Here is a 16120-nt window from a genome sequence, read left to right as displayed (position 1 = left end):
TTACAAATATACAAGTACATGTGCTGAGTTTAGTTAGCCTAACATATCTTAGATCGATTTGGTTACAGTATCTAGTTCTGTGATCATGAATAATGCCTCTTACAGTGAGTAGTAAATCTAGGTTTTCTTTAATATGAAATAAGCATTGCAAAATAAAATGAAAAGGTAGAGTTAGTATTACCATATTCAACAAAAAAAGGCTTACAAGAGTCTCTGATATCTATACTAAAGATAGTGCATATAGCTTTTTTTGAAAACTTTTAACACCATTAGAATTGTCCCATAAAAGAGCACCATATAATAGGTGCGAGTGATAGTAGTGTCATACAGTATTAGTTTCAGGAGATCTACTAGAACATATTCATGTGGTGCCATCTACATACAAAACACACTTTTTGGCACAAAATGTGGAAGGTCATTGACTAAGATTGTGAATAAGAAGGAGCCCAGGACAGAACCCTGGGGGACCCCGCTTGCCACATGCCTAAGATTGGACCTTTGTTCACCTATTTTAACAAACTGAGATGTGTAGAACAGATAGGAGATGAATAGAGATACAGTACCTCCTTGTCCTATTCTCCATAGTAACCTAACTGTTCAATAAGTCACCTGTGAGTACAATATCAAAGGCTTTACTTAAATCTAGTAACAAAGTACTAATTTGTTCTTTATTTTCAAACCCTTTAATGATATACTGTACAACACTTTCAACACCCTTAATAGTAGAAAAGTTGGTCTGAAAGACTTAAGTCCTACTTGAGGATTATTTATACCAAAAGATTTGAGCATATCAATGGCAATAGCTACACTCAGGTTAGGCTCAGTATTACATTTTTTTTAAATTATTAGAAATATTTACAAAAATATCATTAAATGTATCAGCCGATAAAGGAGGTTTTCAGTGTGAGCATTTCCTAGATACACGTCCTGTTTCAGTATTAATAACACTCGAGGCAACCTTGCACACGTTACGTGATTCTAAATGAAATCATCATTGGCACTCATTGTTTATGCTTATAAAATTGTTTAATCCTATTATGCTCTACCAATACATCGGAATTACGCTTACTTTTGTCAAAATAAATCTAAAATTAGCCTAATTTTCTCTAAGAAAGGGGTGTACCAGTGTCTAGGTTTGTATATCTTATTGTTAAAACTTGTCTGCTTTGGTATTCAAAGGACAGTAATCAGTAAAATTACCATTTAAAATCTGCATGAAAGAATTAAAAGTTATATCAAGGTTATCTGCAGCAATTACTTCAAACCAGTCAATTTTACTTAACCTGTACTTAAAACTATTAATACTGATATCATTTAATAGTCTATAGTTATATGTTGTTTGTGCACCCAGAACATCATTAGGCAAGGAAGTTGCACAGGATGACAAGCAAGATAGTTCATTCTTGAACGCCAAGCTCAGGTGATCCGATATATGGGATGTTACTGTTTAACATATTATTGGAGGTTAGAAGTTATAAATAAAATTGTCCAGGTAGGAATTCAATCTAGTAGGAAGCAGATTGAAGCAGAAACAGTCATAAGATTTTGGAGTGTTAAGAAACTTTACAATCAGAATTATTTCCTCTGGGGTCAATGTTCAGGTCTCCGGGTATAACAATTGTGAAATTACAATAATTTAATACGACAGTTTACACAATCAAGTAGTTGAGATAGTTTCTGTGTAAAAATTTCAATAGACGACTCCGAGGTTCAATACACAGATACAATTAACAAGTTAATGGCACTGACAGCTATCATAACACCCTCAAATTGTTTAAGTTCTTGGAAAGAGTCAATATTTACCACTTAAAATGGATAGTGAAAAAAGTCCTTTAAAAAAATTGCAGCTCCGCCATAAGGACTATTAGGCCTTCAAAACCCAGCAGCTAGAACATAATCAGCAGGTTGGTATATACTTCATTCATCTTGGGTGCACCGATGTTCGTTGATACATAGTATACCACACATAGTGTTGTATTACAAACCTCAAGTCATTTCACTTCATTTCTTATAGACTATCATTTCTATTACCTATCAACATACCGCTACTGCTGAGAGGTCTATGTCGCTAAAGTATTGTTTCCTTTTCATTAGAAAGTGGCCAATTGTTTGAAAATATTTCAACACTTGAGGAGAGGAATTTTAATTTAGGATTTTTAAGTAGATGTTTTTTCATCGCATAATCATGCCACAGTTCAAAAGTAAGTTGTTGCGACAGAACCTTTATATACATAAATTATTGAACAAGTTTAATGGAACTATGTATTTTAAAATGACATTAAAGAATTTAATCAGGAACTCTCATAATACAAAAACCTGTTAACTTTAAACTGTAGCTAAACCAAATTAATATAAGAATATATGTGTAAATGGTTCAATACACCCTTTTTGTTCACATGTATGATATGACAGGCGTCTAGCTGAAAATTCTTAATCAGGAATTTTTTTTCTACTTTTTAGTATTAAGTAGTTTTCTCCATTACGCAGAACATTTCTACAATCTCCTACCTTACGATTATTACAGAATTGATATAGTCCGAAAGATGATCTAGTTGTCCTCTTAAGTACTTGTGACAGGCTGTACACTCTTTAGCAATTACATGTCTAAGACGCGTATCGCAAGCGGGAACAAATCAATGAGCGTAACAACTTTAGCCTATGTCTTGTCAGTATTCCCAACGCAGTTTCAAAGTCCGAGCATTTATATTTTTAATAGTACACGCTATAGTAAAACATTTTAATACACATCTCTCTGCCAGTACACAATAACATAAACGAAAAGGTGTTCCGAAATCCGTTGGCCAAAAAAATGTGAGACCTGTATTGGTAATGCGCGCATTAAAAAACAAGTAATATGTATGTGGCGTCTGTAAGGTAAATTTAGTTTTTATTGTTGAATGTTCAGCACAATAAAATATATCTTATTTTTAAAAGCCATTCAACTGTCCAACAAATTCTTAGGGTTGTCAACTTTGTGGTTATTGTGGTTTAGAGAGAAGACGTATCTCGGGGATATTCCTTGACTTAGGGGCGCTACCTTTGGTTAGATATGGCACGATGACTTATTGTATAAACTTAAGAATATTTTGTGTATGGGGTTCTCAAGCCCTTCTTTGAATACAGATTATTCAGAGTAAGAGAAGGATCCTAAAACAGTGAATTTAAAGACAGTCAAGTCGGAGATAGCGCATGAATAAATTTTGTGTTGTACATTGCAGATCTGCCTCTCACTCAAAACTTTGTACTAACCACTTAAGCAGATGAAATGGTTATAATGGCTATTTCATATTCTGCTGATACAGTTTCAAGCAATCTCCAAACCTTCATCACTGAAATACAACATTGGTTTCGAGACTGGAGATTGAAAGTGTAATAAACGTTCTCATTACGGAAACAAACACGTCTTCTTAACACGTATATCTTAAAAACACCTCATTATCATAAGACAATAAAGTTCGCTATCTAGGGGATCATATGTATTAATTTTTGACCTGACCTCACCTCTACATTTAGTGCAACAGATTGAAATTAAATACTTGCCTTAAACGTGTCTTCCACCTACCAAAACCAAAATCTCCTGTCGCACTAAAACAGAAATTGGTTATTTGTAAAAGCCCACCAAGACCAATCTGCAGTTTGGGAATCCAGATATTTGGATGAGCAAAGCAAAGTAATTTAAATAAATTGCAAGCCTTCCAGTCAAAAGTATTAAGCTTTACAACAGGGGCTCCTTCTTATGCTAACAACTAAACCCTACACGAAGACTCCAAAATTCCGTTTACATGAAATACTTTAAGGCTGAGGAGAAAAAAGAGCAGAGGCCCCCCTGGAATGATATGTGGTCATGATATTTTTTTATGATATTCTTTATCCGTGGGATCGTTCCACTGGGAACTAATCCTATTTAAACTTTTCATGTTATTGGTACCAATTTTATTTTTTAATTTGGTTGTAAAACATTGTATAGCTTAATATCAAAAGTAAATAAAAAACTTTACTTCGCTAGGTTTTATGATTTAATTATGAATGTGGTAAAGATGCCAAAATGTATAACTGAGGCTTTACGTTAATTAATAGAAGAAAATATCTGAACTTAAAATAAAACGTGCTTAATTTACCTGTAATAATATGTAATTTTCATTTGGACTGGATTAGTTTTATATAAAAATTAACCTAAAAAATATTTGTCTGCCCTGTAAGTGTCGAATGTCCTGAAAGTATTGCTCCGCGTTGTTTCCTTGCCAGACATTGTTAAAATTCACACATGTTGTTGACGTTTTACTGTTTTGGTGTTAATTTTAGCAACATATGACGAAAACAAGATAAGCCTAATTGAAGTTAAAAAGTTTAGTGAACCAATTACAGTGCCTTGCAATCACATTGTCAATGTAACATAATTATGATATACACATGATATATGATATTTCATGACATATACACATAATAAACATTTTACAATTAACTTGCATCTAAAAATGTATGTTACTGTGTTATGTATCAATACAACTCAGGACTGACAAATTTATTACACAGTTTTACTAATTTCATTGGGTGAACATTTTTTTATGAAGCTGCGCTATAAAGCTCTAAATCGCCCAATCGTAAATGTATATACATATGTATATATATTGTATATATATATATATGTATATATATATATATATATATATATATACACAATTTTTCCTTCTTGCCATATAAGGAATCCAATTCTATGTTGTACTGCAGTACAGCATTTGAATTGTATTCCTTAAACGGAACGAAGGACAAATGTTGTCATAACCAGCTACCAGAGATAGCATTATTTTGCGGTTTTTGATAAGAAGTAGGCCTGAAAACGCACTTGGTATTCACGATTGTTCGAGTGACTGTACTATTTTAGTATGAATTTAGAGTTAACTGTGCGTCTGTTGTGGTAGCTGGGAAACACATTTCAGAGAAAATGTGCAGTCACTTCCTCATTCCTCAATACGTGGCTCTGCTCGTTGCATCCTCATTGAGCTTCCCCCCTCCCCCCCCCAAAAAAAAAACAAAGGGAAGTTCGTACTGTCTGATTGGCAGCTACAATGCGCACAAGTCTGCAGGTAATAAGATATGTTCACGAGCTTGATTTACAATGATTACTCGTGTAACAATTGTAAAAGGTTTCGCATTCTATTGCAGTAACATTAGATAACATAGCTGTGGTGGGAAGAGTTGATTCAATGTGAATGTTGAGTTAAGCTCTTTAGTGCAGCGTCTGGAGCCATATGCTGTCACAGTCTTGACTCCTGGCATCATGTCGTTCTGAAAAGATCCAAGAATCTAAAATGAACTCTTTAAATCGTTTCTACATTAGAGACACGTAGACAACAAAATATTGTGTAGTCAAGGTGAAGATACGGTGCACAGTGGAAGGTGGACTGGAGCTAAACCGATCCACCGTGCTTAGAGATTCGCATTCTATTGCAGTAACATTAGATAACATAGCTGTGGTGGGAAGAGTTGATTCAATGTGAATGTTGAGTTTAGCTCTTTACTGCAGCGTCTGGAGCCATATGCTGTCACAGTCTTGACTCCTGGCATCATGTCGTTCTGAAAAGATCCAAGAATCTAAAATGAACTCTTTAAATCGTTTCTACATTAGAGACACGTAGACAACAAAATATTGTGTAGTCAAGGTGAAGATACGGTGCACAGTGGAAGGTGGACTGGAGCTAAACCGATCCACCGTGCTTAGAGATCGTGTCTCAATCAATGCATTTGATTGAGACAATGAGAATACCTCTTGAGAGTTTCATAGTCTCCGACTTATTGAAGTGACTACTTCTTCTTTGGCGGGATAACGATATATGTTTTGCACGGAGAAAAGCTTTAGTTTCACGTCACGGAACGTCACGCATGTTTGTTTTCCACATGCTTTCAAAGTAGAATGACAGCTTAACGTAAACAAACCGTTGTATAAACAGCTGATCTGAAGTAACATGACATTTAAAGCATGTTTTACTGAAACTACCAGCAGTTAACAATTAGGCAATGAGAATGGTGTCAGTAATCAGCTGTGATGGAGCGTATATATTATTATTTAGATTCACAGGTACTAGTAGTAAATATTTGTTTATTTCTTTTTCAGCTAATAATTGTAATATTTGAAAACGAAGACAATTATTCTGATTCAACCACAAAACCAAATGAAAATAGTGGTGATGAAAGCTCTGAAAACAGCAACCAAATTAATGAAACTAATATAAACGATGATAATGAAAATGTATAAATATTTATTACTTTAATACTTAGAAGTCAGTGATCATTGTAATATATGAAAAGTAAAAGAAAATATTACAAAAATATGTATAAAATTAATAGAAAATAAAAAAAACTTTTTAATAATTAGCAAACGTAAGTACGCAAGAAAAAAAAGTTTTCAAGATATATTTTCACAGCCCGTTATAAGTAGTCACTTCTGTCGGTCAGTCCCGCAACTGTCTTACTTTTTTTCCTCTTCAGACGAACATGACTCCAGATTCCAGGTGTCAAGTTTGTGATAGTGTCAGATTCCAGACGCTACACTAAGAGGAAGGTGAACTGGAGCTAAACTCAAAATCCACAAACTACATGCCAGCGTGTAATTTGTAAAATATATGCGAACAACTATACTAAACTTATGTAAAAATGAATTTCCAGAGTTGTATATATGCATTTTTGAATCATAAGTATTCATATTCTGTCGGACTTTTAAAATCTAGAGAATCCCAACAAGAAATGTCTTCAGAAAAATGTGCTAAAAGTGGAAGTATGATGGAAGAGAACAGCTGGTTGCGTTTCCAGGATAATGATAGTACAAGTTTTATGGAGGTTATAAATATATACTCAACCTACAAGACGATACAGTATTGTAATTTCATATCTCCACAGTCCTAGATAATCTAATAATTTTTATAATTTTAACATTTTAATAATAATTGTGTAACATTTGAAATATTTTTCGTGTTCTTCACACAATTAAGGTAATTGCAAACTGTTATCTTGTCAACTGATGCTCTCCAATAATCAAGGAGCCAAACTGCTATCTTGTCACCTTATGTTATCCAACAATCTATGGACCAAACTGCCACCTTGTCACCGTACGCTCTCCAATAATCAAGGAGCCAAACTGTTATCTTGGTACCTGATTTTCTGCAACAATCAATGAGCCAAACTTCTGCCTGGTAACCTGATGCTCTCTAACAATCTATGGGCCAAACTGCTATCTTGTCACCTTATGTTATCCAACAATCTAAGGACCAAACAGCCAAATGGTTACCTTGTCACTTGATGCTCTCCAAACAGTCTATGAGCCAAATAGCCAAGCTGCTACCTTTATAACTTATTGTTTTTCTACAGTTAAACGTGTGAAAAGATTGAATTATTAATTATAGCAGTATGTCTTATAATTCTTGAACAATAATTATTGTCTTGTGTGTGTGTGTGTTGGCGCACGCGCGCGCGTGTGCGTGTTGGGTAAATTTGTTTTCTTCACATAATTAAGGTAACCGCAACACTTGCTACCTTGTTACCAACTGTTCGGCAACAGGCAATGGATCATTGACCATGTCAGTTCGGCTAGAAAGTGATATGCTGTAATTTATCACGTATCATGCTACGTAATGGTCTTTACGTCGTCACCAGTTACCATTAGTGTGAAACTGCTACAGCTGCTTACCGATTACTCCACAGTCACTGCTAATTGGTTCCTCCATTACTGCTTCTCACCACGCCTGGTTACTAAAAAGTAACGAGTATTTGTACTGAGACCCTGGAAAAAATGCTGTTATCGAGTAAACTGATAGTAAGTAAACTCTTCAAAAGTGCGATGATCTCTCCATATTAATTCAGTCTTGTTTGTTGCCTTTATCCAGAGTTAAAGCCCTGAAACAGATAAATAAATGTTACTGCTGGATGGGGGTGAGAGAGCATGCTTTACATATTATTATAATAAATGCATGAAACACTTATGTCACAGTGGAGGATCTAGGGGTGGGTTCATGGGGGCCATGGACTCCTCCCCCGAGATTTTGAAAAAAAAAAAACATGCTTTAATACAATTAATCAATTTATTTCGTGTTGTAACCATATAAAAACTTACCGTACTTAATGAAATAAACTTTGAGTACGACAAAAATTGTTTCTAAACATTTCATTTTTTGTTGTATTGAAATGCAAAATCACCTGTTACAGTAAGTTAATGGCAAACTAAAACCAAGATGGCCCCTCCTGAAAATCAGTTCTTGATCCGCCCTTCTAATGTCATGAAAGAATATGTTCAAGGATTCAAACACAATCCTACAGTTTGTTTTGGAATAGTTTTTTTTTCTTATTGACAACAAGCTATTTTAAGATAATTCACTATTTATCGTCATTGACGTAAATAATAGTTACATCAGCGTCAACAAACGAGATAAAAGAGACTGAAGATGATCTAATGTCACCATGTTGTCTTTTTATCTCGTAGGCTCACGCTGATATATTATTATATATGGGTCTGACGGTTGGTTTTAAGAGTTTCTAGCCAAAATATATACAGGACACAGCACTTTTTCGGTCAGTGATACAAGATATCAGTAACATTACGTTTCGAAATCTGTAATCTGATCTCCTCCTCAGGAGGATAGCCATATTAATGTTTAAGGTTAACCTACTTCGTAGTTATGTTCGGTAGTTGTTCAGATTACAGATCTCGAAACGCAATGTTACTATTTCTTGCATCACTAAACGATTGTTAATGCTCGGGAAAATTCTGTTTCTTTTACAATCTTTCCATCGTCGAAGACAGACTTTAAACAAAGAAAATATATTATGGATGAAAAAAATATCTTTTAATATTGTAAACAATTTTGTAACATCCCATTTCGACCCTCGTCAAAACTAGTGCGAGTGACGATCAGGTCCTGTATTAGGAGAAATATCCTTATCGATTTCAGGTAAAATTAGGTTTTATGCAAATTGGTTATGGCTTCCTGAACTTACAATAGCCCATTTAATTTATATGTATTGTCTCTGAAGTGAGACAATTATCTTTTTATATATCGCCGTATGTAGCCTATACAGACAAGAATTAAATTTCATATATTCCGGATAGTAGTTATGTAAGGTTAGCAGCGAATAACAGTAGTTGTATAATCTTTTATTTGGATTGAAATGGCGGGCCGTTCTGGGGAAAAAAGAAACAAGCCCAAGTATATATGAGGAATTCTGAAGGCATCTGCGCATGATCAAATTTAGACTGACCTTCACACAAGAGATTGTTTAGCAAATTTTAGAGTGTGTAAAAAAGTGATGAGTCTCCATGGTCAGCGAGTGTTCTGAACCAGAAGGCCTTGACTTCCATACAATACATATTAACTTATTTTTTCAGTTTTTTAATTATTCTGTGATTAATTTTGCTAAGCTTATCAAAGGTGGCAATTAAAATGTTGTTGTTTGACATCGAATAATGGAGTAATCAATTAAATTAATGGCTGGAATTAACAGGGATGAGTCGTTATTCTTTTGACCTCTCCAGGAAAAGTAAACAAATTTACAGTGGTTTCATTATATGCTATAAGCTAAATTAGATGATGGTGTCTGCATAAATTAGTAAAAAACACCAATTCTTAACTTGAATCGAGTCGTCTCACGGGTTACTATTATTTGTAATAATAATTATGAATGGATGGGTTTACGGTGATGTTGATCAATATCAATCTATTTTTGTTCATTATTACAAATTTGTTGGTACTAAATATTTCTTAAACTTTTATGCATTTAGAAATAAGCAATGCAGCAAATGAGATGGTTACACCCTTAGATGCAAAGAAGATTAATATTCAAGTACGGATTATTTATTATTATTATCTGGTCTAAGGGGAAGAACTAGTGAGAACATTTAATTACTGTAGAACGCCTAATAAAACACTTTATGATTTTTAATGAATCCTCTTTGTTTATTTTTAAAAATTAATAATTTTATCTTTTGTTTCAAATGTGTAAGTATTTAAACCGTTCAATAAAAACTTTTTTTTATTCAAGTGTGTTTCGTCAAATACTCCAAATTCTTTATGGAACTCCACAATGTATCCACTTTGAAACACCTGTGAATGCGATTAGTTACATTAGGTGTTGGAACAGTTGGTGCCTGCAAACGTGAGTGCAAAATACGTTCTAAATTTTTACCATTCGCAACACTGACAATGTTGAGGTTACATTTTTAAAGAGACAAAGACGACAAAATATTCGGTTTTTCAAATACTGTGGGAAAATGTAATTAAAAATCTTCATAAATGTGTAAGCAGGGATTTCTTAGTAACAGAGTTTTGTAGATAATTAAATTTAATATGACCACTATTAAAGTTATTGCCCACCTTCTCAGTAATCTGTATAAAATTAAAAAATTATCTTTACACTTATCGTGCAGATAGTTTTTTTTTTCTGTTGCTTATCATAATATTGCCTTGTTTAGATGAAACCTAAGTTAGTTTACAATGCTAAACACAATATTCAATCTTTGCGAGTAACTAATTTAGAAATTCATAAAATAAAATGTTAATAAATCAACAGAAGAAGCAATATTATTCAATATGTTTTTATTTGCATTTTTAAGCTGCTGTACAATAACTGTACAGCTACAATACAAGTTTTTACCACCTTCACTGCTGGTCTATACGGAGTTAAGTGCACTAGGGCGACTGCCACAGACGAAATGTTAATAATGATCTAATTACAGCCACAGATTCGATTTTTCCGTACAATTTTAGAGTTTGCTACATGTTCAGTACCGCGGCTTTGTTATCTGGATATTATCTGAGTTGGACTTTTCTGTGAAGTTATTATCTTAATGGTTTCTCAGAGCCGCAATATTTATTTGGTTATCGATTGATAAGTTTATTACGGCTCCTAAATTTGGCTTCTGTGTGCATACAAGTTGTACTACGTTGTTTGTAAACAGAGTCCAATAATGTTGTGATGGGTAAGAATCTCTTCATTCACAACAAGATTCTAAGAATTCTGTGTGTCGAGCTATCGATTTCTTTAATTACGTTTTGTCAGCAGTGGTTTGTAGACCAACTCATTATCTCTCAAGGTCACTTTCTTTAGAGACCCTTGTCCCCACTCTGTCCATCCCATCTAGCGTGCTGGTGTAAATAAACCATTACCGTATGTGTGATGCAAGATATTCTGATTGTTTATAAATTTAGCAGCTAATAACTTCACAGATTGTTAATTAGTTTTAAAACAAACAATTTCCTGGTACGTGCCCTACTAATTAAATTCTGGAAAAGTTAATTGCGGAGTTGAAATTAGTAATCTAAGCACACAATTCGGCAAAGATGCAATGATCGAAAATTTAAAATGTGCACATGACGTAGGTTTAAAAATTGTTTTTTAACATATAGATAATTCTTTTTCTTCTTAGGAGAAGAAACCTTGCAATTTAAAATTTTAATTGTCATAGCTTTCCTAAATGTTTCATAGGACAAGAATTGGGTCTTTTTCGTTTAAGGACCAGCACCTTACAAACATATTATACCTGACTGACAGTGCATTTAATCGTTTTTTTGGTGTTATTAGTTCGTAGGGCAGTAGTCCAGGTACTACTTCTAGTATAAACTTGTCTTATCAGTGATAAACGCGCGCCGCTTATCTTTAGCCTGTAATGAAACCTGCGTTAGTTCTGTCTGAGTTTTGTGTCAATGAAGCGTGGTGAGTTGATCTGGGCTTGGACTTTGCAAGCTCGAGTTAATTTTTTTTCTAAATGAGCAAGCAGGCAAGCATCGCGTGATCTGAGTTTTGAATAGGCAAGCTAGGGTCTTTTGTGCTGGCCCTTAAACGAAAAAGACCTCAAGAATTAGTTGAGTAAAATAAATCAGCCAAGAAATTAATACGGTTTTCCAAACATGAATTGTTATTTTCAGGTATTACTCTATTTTCATTTATTGCAAATCGGATCCTAATTGGTCCTTGAATTTTTAATTAAAAACAAGACAAAGTTAACAAGTGAGATAAAATATAGTAGTGTACCATATTTAAACATTTCGTAATGGTCAGATCTCCGTTTTCCAATTCATTGCTCTATTCATAAATCACTATTTATATTGTTATAGTTATTATTATACTTTATTATTTGGATTGTTGGGGTTCTTTTGTGGTACCCGAAAAGTCGCTACTACGACCCTACCTCTGGACCATTGCTCAAATACTACCCTATAACTACATCGTGTAATAGACTCAAAATTGACCAGCCCGTGTCAAATTAATTAAAATATAAATACATGAAAGGACATCTATTTATAACTGTTTTTTTGGAGAAACTATTGTTTATATTTTTTAAGAATTACAGTTAAATATTGTTTGATCTTTAAGAAACACCATTTTTATTCATAAATATAATAATGCTTTTGTAATGATTACAGAAATTGTTGTATTTAAGTATTGTTGTATATTTTTTCAGTATCTCATAAAGAAAGGACTGGCTATTTTCCACAACGGAGTGCTGACCCCTACAAACCACCATAAAAAGGTAAGTTTTACATATAATTTATACAGTAGGCATATATAACATTTTTACAATTTATACAATTATTTTGTATTACTATGTTTTAATATATTATATTTTATTATTTATATTTAGAGAAATAACTGAGGAGATGAAAATAGGATATATAACAAATACTTTTATTTGACTATTAAGGATAATTCAAAGCTGAGAAGTTCTTTCTAATGTTTTTGTATAAATACATTTTTTATCGGCTATAAAAGGGAAAATGTTACAGTTCGAACTCCCTATTGTGTTTTTATTTCTGTTTAGCCTTAGGTTTTCTCAAAACTACTGTACAGATTTTTAATTAATCTGGATGAAAGATAGCCAACCCCAGCTGGTATCTTTATATTTGTAGGTATCGCGTACTTAAACGAATAGTAAAATTTAGAAGGCCGCACATACCAAGGTCTCAGGGAAAAGTGTGATAAAGTAGGTTGCAGTGATGCGGGTTTCTTCATGTTACATCTTACCTCAGTAATGTTAGGACACATTCTAATTTTTCGCAATTGGCTCCGGGATGAAGCAAGTTCCTACTGGAGACAATGTGGAATCCGTCCTGGAGCAGTGAGACGTGAGACGCCATTGAGTTCCGAGATTTGAATGTTTCAAATAAAATATGATAGTCTCAAAGATAATCTGGAAAATGTTCTTGTTTATGACGGGCTTCCAGATGACATAATGGACCTCACATAGATGACCCTTGAAACGGTGCAACGAGGTGAAATAATTTGGCGAAATGAAGTTTCTTCCAATGACTGACCATCATTTAGCTAACGGTTCAGGAATAATTCGCTGTTCAAGCTAAGGTTCCAATGATGTCCCTGATGAAGGCAATGTGGAATTTATCCTGATTGAGTCCAAATATTGGGATTTTCCAAAGAAACAGCTTACCTCGCAGATACTTTGGGAAATGTCCTTGTCCATGTCAGGATTCCTCTAAGAGGGTTTCATTAAGCAACGAGGCAGAATATGTTGCTGAGAATTTTCCAACAACCATTTCCCATTCCAAAGTAGCCGAGGCATATTTTTCTATAAGTTCCGTGTTTCCGAGTGATGTTCCTGTTGGAGGCAATTTGGAATCTTTCTGGGAACAGCAAGCCAGGATACAGTGTAGAGGTTGTGGTTTATACAGTAACAAGGCAACTTTAACTATACTAAGTAATCTTTCGCTGTTCATGTCACGGTTCCAGAGAAGGGGTCGTTCGGGAAAGTCCATATAATATAAACAATATGAGATGGATAAAAGTTTTTGATTTGTTAGAACATTAATGACCCACGTTAAGTTTACAAGGTCTCAGACAAAATAAGATATCCATTAATTGTCATATAGTAGTATTGAATGTCTTCACCAGTTGCAGGATACAAAATTAAGGCACATAAATGTAGAATATAATACGAATTTTAAAGTTATCTAACTTCTAAAGCCTGTATAAAAGTTGATAAAAAATAAGGAACTAGAAGTAAACCGATACAACAATTCATGGAAGGACTCGACAGAACGAATGAGGGTCTTGACAACGAACCCAATATGGGTAACAACACATATTTTACTATGTTACGTGATAAAATGTCATACGATTTTACTCAGCTCGTTTATTCAGCAATTTTCTCGTTCTAATCTGGTTTTTACATATAAGACCATTCTAAAACCTTCGCTAACGATCGCCTGAATCCCATCGAGTGGTGTGCGCCATCATCGAATTCGATGTCGCTCGTATAGAAATAAAGCTTCATGCAGAGTTTCAAGTTTATAGTTTCGTTTTCCCCGAGTTATCGTGCGGACAGGCCTACAGATGAGCAGGTAGAAATTCAATCTTTTCAGGTTCACCTCCTTGAGTGATAAGCTTCATTAGTGCTCGGCTAATTAAGTTCACGACTAAATATTCTCAAGGCTGTCAATAAATTAATTATTACGAACAGTTATTAATCGATGAAAGGAGTGTTTGCAACCTACTAAGATCAATAGAAACAAACAGAATAGACTTTTGGACCTCTTACTAAATGGTCTTGTTTGATAAAACCCAATCAACCAGTGTTGTTACGATAAGCCATTGATCATGTATATAAGCTGTGAAAAGAATGCTATTTCGGTGTTATAGTTCCTTAATGTGATCACGTGACCATTATCATGGAATTAATGAGTAATCAGGGCGTGAAGATCACGAACATAATCAACTGTACAATACATGGATGTATGCCACCGTTCTGTAGCCCAGCCTTGGCCTCTGTTACATTAGGGCATTTTTAGCGTGCTTCTGAACAAGAGTATAAATATAGCCTGTATAACCAAAATGGATACTTTTACTAAGACCTTATAAGTGCAAAAGATTAACCAAGTGATGTACGAAAAATAGGTCTGACCCTCTAAGGAAACCATGTAACTTAGGAACAAACAGTAGCGTTTGTTCCAGTTAAAATGCATGATTTGTATAAATGATAACGCAAATGGTTGGGTGATATTTTAAAACTATTCATAGTCACAACCCCAGATAATTTCTTTGAAGACAGAAAAATTGGATATTCTGAACGGTTGTAGGTGTTAAAAATAGTAATTTGGCTGTCTGAAAGTATAGCCACGATAAAAAACAGCAGAAGTTAATTATATGAAATTTTACAGTATGTATATGAAATATTACGGGAGAGAATGGCAATGTGTGTATAAAACATGTTATTTCTCTAAGTTACATTTTATACATAATGCAACATATTTGTACCCTTACTTTCAGCAAGTTTTCCTTTTATGTGGTTATGAAATTGCCTGTAATGGTTTTAGGAGTAATAAAAATGTTTTTTGTGTAACTTTAAAAACAACATTTAAAGGAAAGTGACTAGGAAATCAAAAAAGATTCATTAACTCATCAAAAGCATCATCTTTGTCATGTTCCTATTCAACTTCTCTAGCTTAAGGCTCGTGTTCGGATATTCGAAAGAACAACCAAACACAAAATTATCAGAAGGAAAAAAGTTCATGAGTGAAAAACTTTACAATGTATAGTACTGCCAAGAAAACCTTCTATCGAGTCTATGTTGCTCCGTATTTTTTTGATAATGTGCAAAATTGAAATATACAACCATTTATGACGCTTAATAAAATCAGTATTTTTGAAATTACCAATGTTTAAACACCACCAATTTCTCTGAGTGAATCCGTTGTTTCTCCATTAATTAAAAACACAAAACAACATCTGACTCTTCCAGTAATGTGCAAATAGTAGGTCTCGAGTGCGTGCAATCGAAAAACAGATAAACTAAATTCAACTTGGTGTAAAAATTGGATTCAATAATTTCCAATATTGTACGCATCTAGCGATCCTAAAAACCACAGACCGTGTAAAATACTCAGATTCTTATATACGGTAATACCCCCAGATGATTGTCTTTTGATTAATAGTTAAATAAGAAAATACCAGGAAATGACCCCAATCCCTTAATCTTCTTCAGCAGTTATATTTCTAATAAAAAGAAATTGTATAAATATAAATAAAGGTTTTTAATTTAATATTATTAAATGAAACACATAACGTTATGGAGTCTCAATTTTGTCCCTCTAACGCCTCCTGGTACCCAATAAAGAAATCGTTAACA

The 16120-nt window shown here is 33.9% G+C and overlaps 1 protein-coding gene across 1 annotated transcript in view; it reads left to right on the top strand.

The window, feature by feature from the left end:
• LOC124367696 (inositol-trisphosphate 3-kinase homolog) overlaps window positions 1-16120 on the top strand; it is a 255077-nt gene that overhangs the window by 12475 nt on the left and 226482 nt on the right. The window contains exon 2 of the mRNA XM_046824745.1: window positions 12446-12514. Within this exon, the coding sequence (XP_046680701.1) occupies window positions 12446-12514 (69 nt within the window). The remainder of the gene's footprint in view (window positions 1-12445; window positions 12515-16120) is intronic.

The sequence above is a fragment of the Homalodisca vitripennis genome, chromosome 8 (genome assembly GCF_021130785.1).
Source record: "Homalodisca vitripennis isolate AUS2020 chromosome 8, UT_GWSS_2.1, whole genome shotgun sequence".
NCBI lineage: Eukaryota > Metazoa > Arthropoda > Insecta > Hemiptera > Cicadellidae > Homalodisca > Homalodisca vitripennis.
Note: the sequence above shows the minus strand (reverse complement) of the source record. Positions and strands in the feature narration are given on the sequence as shown.